Source organism: Papio anubis, chromosome 11, assembly GCF_008728515.1.
Source record: "Papio anubis isolate 15944 chromosome 11, Panubis1.0, whole genome shotgun sequence".
Taxonomy (NCBI): Eukaryota; Metazoa; Chordata; class Mammalia; order Primates; family Cercopithecidae; genus Papio; species Papio anubis.
This window is the reverse complement of record NC_044986.1, coordinates 100,169,957-100,188,126: the sequence shown is the minus strand read 5'-3', so window position 1 is coordinate 100,188,126 and position 18,170 is coordinate 100,169,957. Positions and strand designations below refer to the sequence as shown.

Here is an 18,170-nt window from a genome sequence, read left to right as displayed (position 1 = left end):
GTGGAGCCAGTCTGACCTTTTATTCTGCTTCCGGGGCAGCAACACTCTTTTGTTTATGCAGCTAAAAGGGTATTACCCTTCCTGATACATAAGAAAAATGCAAATCTTGAGTGCTAGGCTGCACATACTCCTGTATAACCTGAAAGAAGTTTTCTTTGAATGAAGAAAAACACCAATTATAAATGTGCCTCAGTTTTTTCATCTTTAACATGAAGATGATATTACCTACTTCAGACTGTGGTGAGGTTTAGAGATAATCATGTAAACAGATTAGAAATGTGCCTGGCACAGAGTAAGTATGCAATTCATCTTAACTATTATTATCTAATCCACAATGTACCAAAAGCGTTCAGGCCTCCAATAAAACCTAATCACCACATTAGAAAAATTGCATGAGAAAATTTATTCAGTTTTTCAATTTTCTTTCACCTTCTGACTTGGGTTAGAAGAGAGTCAGCGAAATGATGGTTTCTTTAGTTCCCAAGCAGGTGGGAAAGGAGGAGGCCCAGTACGTCAGGGTGATGGGCGGGGAAACCACAGACAGAAAGGAGCCCTGGGACGTTTGGCAAGGCTGAAGGCAAAGGCTAAAGTATTAGGGATTGGAGGATCAAGGATTTGTGGGGTCAGTGCTTCACTGGGACGTTCTCTTGTTCCAGGGCCATTCATCTAGTTATCTTCCCTTTTCTGTTAATATTTGCTGCTAATATCAGTGTTTCTCTGTTCTGCAAACATACAGCTCTTTAGAAAGTTTTCTGTGGGATTTAATGTTACCTAACTTTGGAGAACTGAGATGTGGAGAACTCCCCTACCATGTTCCTTCCTCTTGTTTTTCTATGGGCGTTCTCCCTGTTTTGGGGGTGAGGAGGGGAAGGAGGATACTAAAGTACGTATGGGTACATGATATTCTAGATAATTTTCTAAGATATTATTTGTAATACTTACTGTAATAATAATGTATCCAGAAATGTTTTCAAATTTTTAAATTAATGTACATACAAAATAGTATATAACTGTGTTTTGAGATGACAATCTATTGCATTATTGATTATACTATCAGAAATCAATAATGCATTTAAGCCCTAGATCCTAAAATTTGAGAATGATTTGTAGAATCATAATTCTTATCCTTGAATTTGAAAATCAAGCCCAGTGCGTCTCCAAATTATCTTCCAAAAATTAATTCATGTGAAAATTGTGTTCTAGGAATTAATTTTACACAAGTATAAGTTTATATATTCATTTTATTTATGAAACCAAAAAGATAATGGCATTAATCATTTGAAACAGAACATTGGAACACTTTTAAAAATGTTTTGGAAAACCTTTTCTAGAAGGAACATAAAATGTCACATGTATTTTAATAGCCATCTTAAAATATTCTTGTTTAGCTGTGCAATGGAGGATCAGTGACTGACCTTGTGAAAGGATTTCTGAAGAGGGGTGAAAGAATGAGTGAGCCTCTAATTGCCTATATTTTACATGAAGCACTAATGGTAAGGCAATTTAAATTGTTTGTGCATTAATTATGAAGCAGTTCCAGTTAAAAAAAATGTAGATCCTATTTTTAGAAAAATGTCACTAGTTATACTACATTAGTATTTATTGATGCAAGAATATGTGCAAAATGTTACATGTTCAGCATAGCTAATTCTTTTTTTCCACTACAAATCTACTCTCATTGTACCAACAGGATCCTGAATTCTGACCTCTTAAGTGTATTTCTGAGACTGTGATAGTGATGAAGGTAGAAAACTAATAATAGGGTTTTTTGGCCATTACCTTAAATAAGTATATGAAATAGTTTCTTCCATTGAAACTCACACATTTGTAATATGATATTTGCTAAGAACTAAGGAACATGCTTTGATTTTGTGAATTTTTATATGATTCAAACTGGAAATTATGTTCTTTGATGTGAGTAACTCAGTGTGAAACATTTGAGTGTCTGAATGTTAATTTTATTATGTGTTTCCTATTGATTTTGTACAAGTACATCATCTGAAAATTTTTGTTGTTTGATGCTTTTGTTAAGAGTCATTATATATTTCTCATCGGCTAGGGACTTCAACATTTGCATAACAACAAAACTATCCACAGAGATGTGAAAGGAAATAACATTCTATTGACCACTGAAGGTGGAGTGAAACTAGTAGATTTTGGTAAGTTTTGTTTAAACTGCATGAGTTTTAACTGCATGATGAAGTATGGTATGATTTGATCTTTTTCAAATGACCTTCCTTTCTAGGTATTGAAAATAGAGGAAAAATCAGTAATATCTTATTGAGGTAAGAAGTGCAGAGATAATTTGGCAAATGAGAGATTCCCAGAATAAAGGGTGACTTCTTTCAAGTCAGCTAGTTTGTGCTCATATAACACCAGTGTAGTAACATGCGTAGTTGATCCTCTAAAACAGACAGCATCTCACATGATTACTCTAAGCCTATAATGACAATCTCATGGCTCCTACTAGTGATTGCTTTGCAAATGGCCATATATCCAAATCCAGGATTTTGAGATGTGAGGGGAAATTTTCATTATCATCTGGGAGTATTTCCTCCCTCCTAAGGAGAAAGAGGAAAAGATGGTCTCTTTCTTCCTCAGGACCCTTGCGTATCACATAGTGATGCCAGAAACTGCTACAGTTACCTGTGACTAAGATGCTCTGTCCTGAGCAGAAAGCCAACTCTGAGAAAGGCAGAGCTGAGACAGGGGAAGAATGGGGGTGTTTGATAACATAATTGAGCCACTAAGTCAATCAACTTTGGGGGCTGCCTTATCTCTGGACCTTTTGTTATGTGAGATAATAAATAAATAAATTTCCATGTTTACTAAACTTTCTTGTGAGAGTGGATGACAGTAATCCTGAAGATGTCTCAGTATCCTTCAGTCATTCTCCTTCCCTTTTGCACTGTAGTTGGGTAAGGTATCCCTCCTTGTGCTTCTGTAACCTGTGTATACTTCCATGTTTGCATGTATCATATAGAATTATAATTATACATTTGGTGTTTATAGATAAAGATACTTAGAAATATAGGTGGACAGACAGGGTCTTAGAGAAGTGGGACTCTGTCTTAGTCTATTTCGTAGACCTAATGCTTTGAGTATAGAAGTCCACTGAGTGTTAGTTGAATGAGTGAATCTTCTTTCATTTTGCATTTTGGAAACTAAAGCTCCGCAAGTTAATGGGTTAATTTTTAAAATTTCTTTAATATCCAAGTAATTTGGCTTAGCCCAGGAATGAATTTCAGAGCATCTAGAGAGGAATGGATGAATAGTGTATCCTCAAACATGCGTGTGCATGTGCTTTGATTTTCTCACCTGTGCTTTTGAAAACTACTGAGCAGCAGTAAATTTGTGAATTCCTGATTAAAAACTGGGGTGCAGCTAGTCTTTGTTTCTGGTTGAATTCAGAGCCTTGAGCAATCTGTCTGGGTTAGTGTGTACTAACAAGGGCTTCTGCTTGAAATTACAACTCATTCTTCACTGCTCCACAGGAGGGGCCATTATTCTCTCCAGAAATCATTTTGGCTATACTCTAAGACAGACTCAAATGGAGAACTTGCTATTTAACTTGGGATCTCACAATTCCCCTCCTCTAAAAAATCGATACAGTAAGCATAGCGTAGGTTGAAAATTGTTAAAACAAGTGTCAATAAACAACTTTTTAGCTGTTAAAGAAAAATTTGGTAAACCAGAAGCCTTGCGAAATGTAAATTCCCATGATTTCCTCCAAAATAAACTAGATTAAAAACATATACTTAGATAACAAATAAGGCAACCTTTTATATGATTTTGTTGTTGTTGTTTTTGAGATGGAGTTTCACCTCTGTTGCCCAGGCTGGAGTGCAGTGGCGCGATCTCGGCTCACTGCAAGGTCCACCTCCCGGGTTCACACCATTCTCCTGCCTCAGCCTACCAAGTAGCTGGGACTACAGGTGCCTGCCACCACGCTTGGCTAATTTTTTTTGTATTTCTTAGCAGAGACGGGGTTTCACTGTGCTAGCCAGGATGGTCTCGATCTCCTGTCCTCGTGGTCCACCCGCCTCGGCCTTCCCAAAGTGCTGGGATTACAGGCGTGAGCCACTGCACCCGGCCTTTATATGATGTCTTTTTAAAACATCATAAATTGGAGTAGTTAACAAAATGAGAGCTTTGGTCTTACATTATTTGATTTATAGATTTTCGGCAATACTTAGAAAAGAGGGCCAGTTGCTTATGAAATGCATTCCTGGTGTCTGACACCAAAATATTATTAATTACATATAAGATAGTGCTTATAATATTTCTATTCTCCACAGTAAGAGGACATGGATTCAGTTTGCCTATGGTGATTAGTAGGTTGCTGTGTGAATTAAAACCTGAGGATGGTAGGGGTGTAAGTTTATATTGAAACTTCTTGAGTGCAGAAAGAACAAGATGTGGTAAACCACAACCTGCAGAATCAAACTGAAAATCAATATCCTCATTTTATTTTTAAATCAAATTTTCAGAGAAAGCTACAGCTGGGAGTAAAGGATTTTAGAATCAATTTTATTTGAATCTATCACTTCATAATTATACTATCAGCTCATTATTGGGTACTGAAGATCTTAGATGACTGTCAGGCACCTCATACTCAGAATGTCCAAAATGGAGCTGTACCACCTCATCTGTCCCTAGAAATCTGCTACATATAAAGAGTTTCTTGTCTTAGAAAGTCGCCTGCATCTACTCGTTGCACAAGATGAAAATCTTAAGCTCATCCTCGAGTCTTCCCTTATTTTCACCTCCCACTTATATAACTTAGTCATAAAACTTGTCTCTCTGTCAGATATCCCCAGATTCCATCTTTACTGTTCCTGCCCTAGTTCTAGCCCTCATCTCTTGCCTGGGCTCCTGCAGTTATACTTTACTGAACTCACTGCAACCTAATCTCCTCTTCCTTCCACTCCTTTCTCCACATGGGGGATCCTTTCAAAAAACACATCTGATCCTGCCACTACCTTGTTCAGTATCCCCATCCCTTGGGGAAAGCTTTTCCTTCTGATCCTCCGTGCTGGCACACAGTAAACAAGTAATGAGTAATAACTTCTTTATATCTCTTGGTGCTAATTAGGTACCCTCTCTTCCTGTTACCTATTAGTCAGGTCGGCGTCTTTCACTACCTTAAATGCGCCATAATCTTTCCCAGTCAGAGCTCTTACACTTGTAACTTGGAAAGTACTTTGAAATTTATTGATGTGCTTTTTCTTTTTTTCCTGCCTGATAACATGATCTTCACCCCAGTGTGCCTGAGGCATCACTCTGTTTGGCAGCGGGAAAATATTAACATTTATTCTAGAAGAAATGCAAATTGCAAAAAAAAAAAAATGACTGAGGTAACAGTTTTTAGCATTCAAAAATAGGAATTTATAGCAAGGCTATCTCTTGAGGAAAGCCTATCTCCTGAGGAGAGTCTGTCTAAATTGCTTTACCTTCTCTTTAGCATATGGAGAGTGAGTTTTCAGGGATACACCATAGGGTTTTTCATAAGTGAGGATAGAAAGAAGGGAGAAACCTTTTCCAATTCTAGGGTCGTTGTGGAAAGATGAAACAAGGTGAGGCAGGGCAGTGAGATGAGTTTTTTCTTTTTCTTTTTTTGAAACAGAGTTTCACTCTGTTGCCCAGGCTGGAGTGTAGGAGATGAGTTTTTAAAAAGATGACGAGGGCAGGAAGGAGCTCTTACCTTCTGTATTAGTCCATTCTCACACTGCTGTAACGAACTACCTGAGACTGGGTAACTTATAAAGAAAAGAGATTTAATTGACTCACAGTTCCACAAGCTGGGCACAAGGCATGGCTGGGGAGGCTTCGGGAAACTTACAATCATGGCAGGAGGGCAAAGACGAAGCCAGCACATCTTACCATGGTGGCAGGCGAGAGGGAGTGAGGGGGGAAGGGCTACACGCTTTTAAACAAGCACATCTCGTGAGAACTCATTATCACGACAACAGCAAGGGGAAGTCTGCCCCATGAACCAATCATCTCCTACCAGGTCCCTCCCTCAACACTGGAAATTACAATTTGATATGACATTTGGGTGGGGACACAGAACCAAACCACATCACCCTAACACTTTCTACCGCTCTCACTCAGCATTCCTGAGGAAGCCACTCAGAATCTGCCGCATTCCTGTCTGGGGTGAGCCACATCATTGCTAACCTGTAGGGGCAGAGTAATCAGTAGGGGAAAGACTCAAGTTAGCTTCCCCCAAACCCTTAGCTTTAGTTTCCAGAAACCTGAAAGTAGTTGATAATCTAGCTGGAGAGTTTCTAGAGGGGGTTTTTCAGAAGTTAAGGGGGATGTACAGTGAGGCACTGAGCAGATCCCCTGGGCCGGCTCTGCTGTATCTAAATGGGAGTCACAGGCAGACCTCAGAGTATTCTCAGCTCCAACTGGAGCAAACTGAGCGAATCTGCAGGAGGAGCCACAGGAAGCCCTGTCTGCATGAGAGGAACAGACCACAAGCTCCCTGGAGGCAGAGTATGGCCTGGGAGCCCAGTAGGGCACCTAGAGGCTAGGCAGACAAAAGCATATGGCCCCAGAAACTAGAGCGCCACCATGCCCAAGGACCCTCTCTTTTCTCCCTGACACAAGGTCTTATAAGAAGGAGGAGGGGCAGGCATGGTGGTTCATGCCTATAATCCCAGCACTTTGAAAGGATGAGGCAGTAGGATTACTTGAGCCTAGGAGTTGGAGGCCAGGCTGGGCAATATAGCAAGACCCTGTCTCTACAGAAGCTTATTTTAAAAAGTTAGTCAAGCATGGTCACATACATCTGTAACCCCAGCTATTCAGGAGGCTGAGGTGGGAGGATTGCTTGGGCCTGGGAGTTCGAGGCTGCAGTGAACTGTGATTGCACCACTGCATTCTAGCCTGGGTGACAGAGTGAGACCCTTTCTGAGGAGGGATCCCATCTGAGAAATGGAGCAAACACTTTTATCCAAGACAGACTGAACCCTATCTGAAAGGACTTAGAGATTTATTGAATTTAACTGAGCTTTATTTTTGTTCCAGTCAGTGGGCATGGGCTTGGGGAAAAGCCATAATAGTTATAGGCAAAATGAAGAAATTACAATTTCTCTGTGTATCTAAGAGTAGCTTCTGAACTTTTTGACCAGTTACAAACATGATGCTTTCCCTGCATAGAAACTTTCCCTCCCCTCTGCCCTGTTATATATAAAGTTTTGGTACCACAAAAGAAATAGCACTCAAATATAAAATTCTTTTTTTAATTCTCAGCAAGGCAAGGTTCTTCTATAGAAGGGTGCACTCTTACAGATGGAGCAGTGGTGAGCGCACACTTGGACAAGGGAGGGAAAGGGGTTCTTATCCCTGATGCATGTGGCCCCTGCTTCTGTGTCGTTCCCCTATTGGCTAGGGTTAGACCGCACAGGCAAAACCAATTCTGATTGGCTAACTTAAAGAGAGTGACAGGATGAGTAGTTTGGCAGGAAGAATGGTTATGACAGAGCAGGTAATGGGAATGACTCAGGGTGGAGCAGGTAATCGGAATGAGTCAGGGTGGAGCAGGTAATCGGAATGAGTCAGGGTGGAGCAGGTAATGGGAATGAGTCAGGGTGGAGCAGGTAATGGAAAAAGATTGCTTTATGAAGAAGTTAAGTGTAAAAGTAGAAGGCAAGGAATTGAACATACTGACATATTGACTCTTTGAAAAGAAATTTAGAACTCATATCTAACAGCACCTAACTAACTTCTGCTTGCCCGAGTTTTCCCCAACACCCTGCACTTCATTTAGCTAACCAGTTGTCAGACTTTATTGTAATCATATTTTATTTGAGTGCTTTCTCTGCTAAGCTATAGATTTCTCTGTCTGGTCTATCACTTTGTCACTTTGTCCCTAGAACCAAGTATAGTGCTAACATTTTGAAAGTACTTAATAAATGAATGAATGAAGGAGAGGGAAGACTTGCCCTATAATTGTGTGACAATGAGAAAGTCACACAGAATCTGCAAGGGCATCAACCTGCGCATCTACAAGTGTGAAAAAGTCTCTATCTCCTAAGACTGGTTGCTGTGAAGAGTAAATGGGATGCCAGAGACAAACTACTTAGTATAATTACTGATACTTTGTCATTCAGAAAATCTGAACTGTTACCGTTATTATGAGATAATATTCCTACTTAGCCTATAGCTCAGTGCTGTACACATAGTAGGTGTTTAATAAATAGTTGCTAAATAATGAAAATCTGAGTTTCCAAAAGAGGTGCCTCTATGTTTCCCAAAAAGAAAACAATAACCCCCTGCTAGAATAAATTCAGTATTACCTTAAATATGAAGCTACTTCATTACACTAAAAGTAAGATTCAATTTGCTAATGCTCGTTATGAATACGGCCTTTAAGAAAACCTTTTAGTTTTGTTAAGTGGAGTATTCTTTTACAAAACATCACCAGACACCTCAAAGAGCAAAATGACAAGTGAGGTTATAAATAATATTAATGAAATGTATTAGCCATCACTGGTATATGATCAATCAATAAATAATATGACTTCCCAGGAGATGCATCCCTTCAGGCAAGTGAACTAATGTCTGAAAAAAACAATCTTTATCTTGAATAGAAAATGAAAGAGACTAAATTTAAAGGACAGCCCTCAGTTCTCATTTCTGCGGATTTCTCTCTGGGGAACTTCATTTCTAATAGGATACTTAACATTTCAGTACAAAAGTACAGAATGTACTTTTTGTGATTTATTTAGACCTCATTCTTATGACAGAATATTTTATGGTTTTAAATCTCTTATTACCCACATGCCCAATTTTAGACCAAATCCCCAATGCATAATGTAGGTCAAAGAGAAGTTGTGATTTGTTTATTAATAACCCACTTTTTAGCACCAAGTGAGGCAGTACACCCGAACTTAAAAACTATGAAGTGCCCTTCAATCCTTCCTTTCTTTCTGAATAATTTGGAACAAAAGCCATTAGGTGGGACAAGCAAGCGTGGGAGTCCAGGTGCAGCTCAGGAGGCAGTTTGGAGCCTGAGAGGGGTGAGGAAGGTGTCTGCTGGCAGGGAGTGTTGGGTCCTCAAGTGGGATGAGAAGTGCATCCATGTAGGGTGATGGGGATGACCCTGTATGGGGAAGAACTTCCTGTAGATGAAAAAGGCATCTGCATAGGGGTCAGGGTGAAAAGACTGGTTGCCTAAAGGAGGCCTGATACCATCGGGAGATATACTGAGGACAACGGGAGGCAGGTTTCTTACTGTTAGAGAAAAGAATTGTGGTGGTGTTGGATTGGAATTGGAGGTATCAATGTGAACTTACCGTTTTAATATATATAAACAGATACAAACATAATCGTAATGTGAATGCGTGTGTGTATGTGTGTGTGTGTGTGTACATATTACCTAGCTAATTCTGCTAAGAGGGTGCATTAAGAGAGCACATCTAGCACCTAGCTTTTGGTTTTTAAATGTAATTCTCAACTAAAAGGAATCAAGGATTCTTGGAGAAAGGCTGATTTTAGGGCTCTGTGAGATGACCCTGGAACTTACTATGCCCTCCAAATAAGGAAATACTCAAATAATGATGGAGATGTATCAGAGGCACACAGAAGCCAACTTGAATCTATTCTTACTCTCTAGATCTGGGACAATTTGAGCACCAAAATACTAATATTGCTGGTAATGATGGTAATTCACTGAATGCAATAAAAATTCCATTAATCCATACTGCCATAAATACATACATAATTAAATGAATGGGGAGAAGGAAAAGCTTTTCCTTGCAGAAGAATGCTGATGAGTAAAGATAGAAGAAATTGTGTAATTTTAAAATTAATCATTTGGTAACTGTCTATGTAATAATTAATTCATCCAAAAATTTCAATGGCTGCTAAAACTAGTGGGTTAAGTTTTGATTAGAAATAGGGTAGCTTAATTGTTTCAAAATATCTCTCCACAAAATACTAATTAATTACAAAAGAAAGAGGGAAAGATTACAGGGGAGAAGACTGGCAGACACAACCATTAATCAAGTGCTCAAAGCAAACATAACTAGTAATGAGATGAATGCAAACCACACAGCACCTGAGAGGATGCAATGAGAAGACCTCAGCATCACTTCTGTGATGTGCGTGTCAAAAATAAAATCATGAGGGAAGATACAACAAACCCAAATTCAGGAACAGTCTGTAGAACAACTGGCCTGAAATCTTAAAAAAAAAAAAAAAAATGTTAAGTTCATGAAATTCAAGAAAAGATTGAAGAACTCCTCCAGATTGAAGGAGATTAGAAACTTGACAACTAAAAGTAACACATAATCCTGGATTAGATCATTTTGTTACAAAGAACATGTTTAGGACAGTTGATAAAATCTGAATGGGCTCTATAGAATAGATGATAGAAGTGTATCAGCGTTAAAATTCCTGATTTTGAAGGTTGTGTACGGGAATATCCTTGTTTGTGGCAATTACAAACAAATATATAGGAGTGAAGGGGCATTATGTAGCCCACCTTACTCTCAGGTGTTTCAGGAAAAAAAGTACTTCATAGTTTTCTTGCCAACTTTTCTCTAAGGTTGAAATTATGTGTATGTGTGTATATATATAACATATATATGTAATACATATTAGTTGAATGTTATGAATCTTGAAAATTTAAGAGCTAGTGCTTTATAGAGTGAAATGATACACTGAAAAAAAAAAACTAGAAGGAAAACCATTTTAAGAGTTGGCAGAGTTTTGTTTTTTTTTTTTAATAAGTGAACACATTATTTCCATTATGGTTTATTGGCAGAGTTTTTGAATGCTCATACCTATATAACACATTAATATATTACTCATCCAGAATATGTTTTTGTACTTCGAGGAGGTGACTTTTACCTTATTTGAAAGGCAAGGTCTTTATAATTATTATATAAAGTTGAATCATGAATAAGTGGACTCTTTATTTTAGAGCTTTATGATTCAAGCAGAACCTGTGGGCTCAAGAGTTCTAAAACTGACCATTTTTCAAAGTTGAATTAAACTGTTTAACATTGTAGATACTGGTGTATGTTTTAGTCAACAATCTTTTAGTTGTAAGGACTAGACGCCCCAACTAGCTCCCCCCAAAAAAAGGCCAGATACAAAAGGCAATCTCACAAATGAGAGAGCAGGCCCAAGGGACTGGAACTGGGACAGGTAAGTGAAAGGCAAGAGCGGAGACTGCTTGCTTCCTCCTGCTCTTTCACTGGAGAAACAGTCTCTTCTCCCTGCTCCTCAGGTGCAGGTATGTAGAGCAACCTCTGGAGTTTTTATGTTGCTATCAAGTTCACTCAAAAACAGAAGCCTCAGCCTCCCTTGTTTGACCTCAACACAGCTGTGGACATTTTAGTAAGAGCTACCAAGTGTGCTTCTCTATGATGTGATAACTTAAGGTGAACCAAGAGGACTTTACTTATATTTTAAGAATGACTTCTTTGCTTCTCAGTTCTTCTCATTGTAAAACAAGTGTTTGGAACTAGACCTAAAATATCTTAGTCTGCAGCTCTAAAATTTTAATCTCTGAAGAACTTTAAGTTAATAGAAATTTTGGTGGGCAGGAGAGAGGACAATGGAGGAGGTAAATGGGGCAAAAAGGAAACAGAAAAATAAGACAAGGTATCAGTGATGATAGTGTACCATGAATGAGAAGTATGCTGTGTACTCTCTACAGCTAAGATCCAGTACTGGACATATGTACATATGTACATAGTCATCCAGGATTGAATCATGCAGACAGAGCTGGGTGCATAGTTCATATGTCCAAAGCCAAGAAGAATGCAGCAAACAGTGTGATGTTGAGATCTTTAAAGAAAGCCATTTAATTATCTTTATTATAAGATACAAACTAAGTCTTAAAGAAAGGAAAAGATCTAGAGCCAGGAAGACTGGAGAGAGGATAGACTTCGAAGAGAAATCACATGACTGTTTGGAAAGGTGATTGGAGTGAGCCAGTTACCTTGAGTTGCTGTAGAGACTCATTGAATGTTAAAGCTGGAAAGATGCTTCAATATCATTTGGTATATTAAGTACAGGAACATCAAAAGATTTTTTTATCCTTGTTATATGCAAAATGTCTGAATATGAATTTCTTGATGTGAAAGTATATAGCATCCATGAGATGACTAAGTAGGTTTTTTGTTTGTTTGTTTGTTTGTTTGTTTTGATGGAGTGTTGCTCTGTTGCCCAGGCTGGAGTGCAATGGTGTGATTTTGGCTCACTGCAACCTCTGCCTCCCAGGTTCAAGTGATTCTTCTGCCTCGGCCTCCCAAATAGCTGGGACTACAGGCACGTGCCACCAAGCCCAGCTAATTTTTGTATTTTTAGTAGAGACAGAGTTTCACCATATTGGCCAGGCTGGTCTTGAACTCCTGACCTCGCGATCCGCCTGCCTTGGCGTCCCAAAGTACTGGGATTACAGGCATGAGCCACCGCACCCCGCCAAGATTCCCTAAGTAGTTTTTAATCCAAAAGTAATAAAGAATCGTTTATTTATGCCAGTCCCCTAAATTAAACAATGAGAAAACAAGAGCCTACAGAAGGAAAATGACTTGCTGAAGGGCACACTTTAATATTCCATTTGCTAGAGATTTACAACGGTTTTGAAATATACTAACTGAAGAGTTTTGCATATATTTGTTAAATACTATTTAATTAAATAAGATTGTCAACTATAGCATTCTGTTTATTTTGTGGATTATTTTTGTTTTTGTTCTTGAGATAGCATCTCACTCTGTCACCCAGGTCAGAGTACAGTGATGCAGTCTTTCGGCTCACTGTAACCTCTGCCTCCCTGGCCCAAGGGTCTATTTTCATATTAAAGATGATTATTTCTGGCCCAGGGTAGTGGCTCACACTTGTAATGCCAGCACTTTGGGAGGCAGAGGTGTGTGAATCGCTTGAGCCAAGGAGTTCAAGAACAGCCTGGGCAACATGATGAAACCCTGTCTCTACTAAAAATACAAAATAAAAGTCAGCTGGGTGTGGTAGTGTGCACCTGTAGCGCCAATTACTCGGGAGACTGAGATGGAAGAATAACCTGAACTCAGGAAATCGAGGATACAGTGAACTGTGATTGCACCACTGCAGTCTAGCCTGGGCGATGGAAGTGAGACCACGTCTAAAAAAATTTTTAAAAAAAGAAAAGAAAAGATGATGATTTATATACTTAGTTTACATTATTTAAATAAAAACCATTTCGACAAACTAGAAAACGTAGAGGAAATGGACACATTCCTATAAGCATACAACCCACCTAGATTAAATCGGGAAGAAATGGAAACCTTAAACAAACCAGTAACAAACAGCAAGATTGAACTAGTAATTTTAAAACAGTCAACAAAAAAAGTCCAGGACCAGACGTATTCACTGAATTCTATCAGACATTCAAAGAAGAATTGATACAAATCCCACTGAAACTATTCCAAAAGACTGAGAAAGAAGGAATCCTCCCTAAATTATTCTATGAAGCTAGTATCACCCTGATACCAAAAGCTGGAAAGGACACAACTACAGACCAATTTCCCTAATGAACATTGATACAAAAATCCTCAACCAAATACTAGCTAACTGAATCCAACAGCACATCAAGAAGGTAATTCATCATAAGCAAGTGGTTTTCATCCCAGGGATGCAGGGATAGTTTAACATATACAAGTCAATAACTGTAATGAATCACATAAACAGAATTAAAACCCAGAACCATATGATCATCTCAATAGATGCAGAAAAAGTATTTAACAAAATCCATCATCCCTTTATGATAAAAACTCTCAACAAACTAGGCATGTAAGGCACCTATCTCAAAATAGTAAAAGCCATCTATGACAAACACACAGCCACCATCATACTGAATGGGGAAAAGTTGAAACCTTTCCCCCTGAACAGGAACAAGACAAGTATGCCCACTTTCACTATCCCTATTCAACATAGTTCTGGAAGTGCAGAGCAATTAAGCAAGAGAAAGAAATAAAGGGCATCCAAATGGGAAAAGAGGAAGTCCAACTTGGCTGTTTGTAGATAATATGATTGTATACCTAGAAAATCCTAAAGACTCCTCCAAAAAACTTAGATTTGATAAATTAATTCAGTCGTCTTAGGTTACAAAGTCAATGTACACAAATCAGTAGCCCTGCTACACCAAAATGACCAAGCTGAGAATCAAATTGAGGACTCAGTCCATTTACAATAGCTGCAAACAAAATAAAAATACTCAGGAATATACTTAACTAAACAGGTGAAAGATCTCTACAAGGAGAACTACAAAACACTGCCAAAAGAAATCATAGGTGACACAAACAAATGGAAATGCATCTCATGCTCATGGATTGGAAGAATCAATATTGTCAGAAGGACCATACTGCCTGAAACAATCTACAGATTCAGTGCTATTCCCATCAAAATATCAATATTATTTTTCACAGAATTAGAAAAAATGATTCTAAAATTAATATGGAACCCAAAAGAGCCCAAATAGCCAAAGCAATCCTAAGCAAAAAACAAAACAATACCAAAAAAAACTGAACAAAAACAAAAAAACAAATCAGGATGCATCACATTACTGGGCTTCAAATTATACTACAAGGCTGTAATTACCAAAACAGCATGGTACAGATATGAAAGTATGCACATAGACCAATGGAACAGAATAGAGAACTCAGAAACAAAGCCAAATACATACAGCCAACTGATCTTTGACAAAGCATACAAAAACATAAATTGGGAAATAGATACCCTATTTAATAAATGGTGCTGGCAAAACTGGCGAGCCACATGTAGAAGAATAAAACCAGAACTCTATCTCTCACCTTATACAAAAAGCAACTCATGATGGATCAAAGACTTAAATATAACACCTGAACCTATTAAAAATTCTAGGAGACAACATTGGAAAAACTTTTCTAGACATCGGCCTAGGCAAAGAATTCATGACTAAGACCCCAAAAGCAAATGCAACAACAACAAAAATAAATAAATGGGATCTAATTAACTAAATTTCTTCTGCACAGCAGAATAAATAATCAGCAGAATAAACAGACAAACCAAAGAATGGGAGGCAATATTTGCAATCTATGCATCCAACAAAGGATTAATATCCTGAATCTACGAGGAGCTCAAATCACCAAGAAAAGTAAAATAAGTCCATTAAAAAGTGGGCAAAGGACATGAATAGACATTTCTCAAAAGAAAATATATGAAGACCAACAAACATATGAAAAACTGTTCAACATCATTAATCATCAGGGAAATGCAAATTAAAACCACAATGAGATATACCACCATAATCCTGCAAGAATGGCCATTACTAAAAAGTCTGAATACAATAGATGTTGGCAGGGATATGGGGAAAAGGGAATACTTATACACTGCTGGTGAAAGTGTAAATTAGTACAACTTCTGTGAAAAATAGTATGGAGATTCCTTAAAGAGCTATTAATAAAAGTAGATCTACCATTTGATCCAGCAATCCCACTACTGGATATCTACCCAAAGGAGAAGAAGTCATTATATGAAAAAGACACTTGTACTTGTTTGTTTATAGCAGCATAATTCACAATTTCAAAGATGTGGTACCAACCTAAATGCCCATCAGCTAATGAATGTATAAAGAAAATGTTCCATGTATACACCATGGAATACTACTCAGCCATTAAAAGGAATAAAATAACGTCTTTTGCAACAACTTGGATGGAGCTGGAGGCCATTATGCTAAGTGAAGTACCACAGGAGTGGAGAACCAAAAACCAAATATTCTCACTTATAAGTGGGAGCTAAGCTATGAGTATGCAATAGACTTTAGAGACTCAGAAGAGAGTGAGCAGGAGCGGGGCTAGGGATAAGAAAACTGCACCTTAGGTACAACGTACACTACTTGGGTAATGGGTGCACTAAAATCTCAGAATTTACCACTATATAATTCATTCATGTATCAAATAAACACTTGTACATCAAAAGTTATTGAAATAAAAAGAAAATAAAAAATAAAAGCTATTTTAAACCGAGAGTTGTCTAACCAATGTGGAAGTCTTACGCCTTTTAAAAATGTCAGCTGTAGAACTGGGTTTTAAACTTCATATAACTTTCAGAAATGGGAGCGCAAAACTTTTGCTTGTTACTACACATCAATATAAAAGCCTTGTTTAACTTTAAAAAATCCACCAATTTAAATATTAATCTGATTTCAAAATATTAATCTGATTTCAAAAACACCTTCACAGAAATATCCAGAATATAGTCTTACCAAATACCATTTGACTTATGCAATAGGAAATGGGGTTGCCGTACAGCCATGGAACAGTCTAGGAAGCATTGTTGGATGACCTAAAATAGCCATGGCCCCCCCAAGTTGACACATAAAATTAACTATCACAGTGTCTTAACCTCATCAACAAAATAATAATATTAGATGGTATAATACAATTTATGACCCCTTTATGTTAACAAAATTCTGTATTTTTATAGTTTCAGTTCTCATTCCTACAGTATTTTGTTATTAGAAATGACAAAAACATATGCTTTTCTCCCTGCTCTATTGAGATGTCAAAGGTTATAGCAAATTGAATTCCCAGAAGTTGTCTGGTCTGTTTGAGCCATGATGGAAAACACATATTTGATGTTTCTGCTGTCTTTCTAAGACCCTAAGAGTTTTCTTAACTACAAGAATAAAGCCTGCATGTTTCTCTCCCTAGAAATAGCATTTATGCAATAGGGAATGGAGTTGCTGTATAGCCATGGAATAGCCCAGGAAGCCTTGTTGGACAGAACTAAAATAGCCTGAAAATTCCCTAGCAAAGCAAAAGACTGAAGAAGCATTAACATAAACCCTAACCTCTATAATGTTCCTGTGGCTTTGACTTTTAATAGATTATTGCTCTTTCTATTAGCCTGTTTTCTGTTCAGCCTTTGTCCTTTTTGACCTCTTTTTCCTTTCTGTATCTTCTCATTATCCCAGCACTCTGCCTGGAATTTTCCACACATCAGCAGCTTCTCTCTTGAGTTGATTATGTAACTGTTTATCTTGGTGACTTATTCCTTTAGTTACTCTCTAGACAAGATGATTTTCCTAATCTTCTTTACTTCCTTGGGCTCCTTAACCTATACTTTGGATCCCTGTTGCCTTTAAATGCAATTTATGTCAATCATTTTAATAGAATTTTGCATTTTTCTGTCTTAGCTATTTTTCTTGTGGGAATTTATACTAAGTAAAAATGTCATTTTCCTCAGGAGAGTGACTTTTCTTTCCAGCTTAAGTTTACTAACCTGAAAATGAGCAAGTTAGAATTTATGACCATTAAGTTATCTTCTAGCTATGAAGCTAGTTGATTGTGTTAGTTAAGTGATCTTGAAGTTTAACAGGCATTGCATAGCAGTCAAAAAACATGAAATTTAGTAAATTTCTTCCTCTGTCACTTGTTCATAGTTGGGCATGTGTCCTGTTTCTGATGTTACACTCCTCACTCTTCTGCCCGAGTATATTTCCAACACTGAAACACCCATTTGCTTGCATATGGCCTTTGAATTTCATGGTAAAAGTCAAATGCCATCTTGGAGAAATAAAATATATCTCCATTTTAAATCTTCATTAGTACCTCTCCTCTATTTGGCTTATAAGATAAGCAACCAAAGCCTAAAATGAATATGACTTTGGGGAGGCACTTTCCAAAGCAGGGAAATCAGGTAGAGAAAGCCCATGATTTGGGTTTAACCCATCAAGTCCACAGCAAGGTGAAGGGTAGGAGCTCTGTACAGTCAGATAACCAGAGGAGCAGGAGTGTGAAAATCGAGAAAAGAAACTGTACTCCTAATTCTCTTGAAGGTCAGTGAGGAGGGTATCTAACAAGGTGGAATTAATGGAATGACATGAATGAAATATTTGATTATACCTCTTTATTGTAGCCCTTCAGTCTGTAATCTCTCTAAAGGAAGAGAACTCGTTCTGTTAATGATGTTAGTTTAAATAGATATACTTAATTTGAAACTTCCAGTCAGATAACGTGTGATTTGTCCAGGGTTAGTAGATGGAAAATAATTTTATGAAGATTCACAAGTGACCTACTATGTGCATAACACCATATAGGACATTCTCAAACTTGCTGGAATTTGTTAGTGGGCAGGGACAGGAAGAGGGCAGGGAGGAAGCATGCCATTCAAATAACAATTACATGCCA

The 18,170-nt window shown here is 37.9% G+C and overlaps 1 protein-coding gene across 10 annotated transcripts in view; it reads left to right on the top strand.

The window, feature by feature from the left end:
* Positions 1-18,170, top strand: part of MYO3A (myosin IIIA) — a 262,251-nt gene that overhangs the window by 56,947 nt on the left and 187,134 nt on the right. For all 10 annotated transcript variants that reach the window (XR_004177076.1, XM_031652455.1, XM_031652451.1 and 7 more), the window contains 2 exons: positions 1,389-1,493; positions 2,060-2,159. Coding sequence is in view for 9 of the 10 variants with exons in the window: in XM_031652455.1 (XP_031508315.1) it covers positions 1,389-1,493; positions 2,060-2,159 (205 nt within the window). In the remaining variant the exon portion in view is untranslated. The remainder of the gene's footprint in view (positions 1-1,388; positions 1,494-2,059; positions 2,160-18,170) is intronic.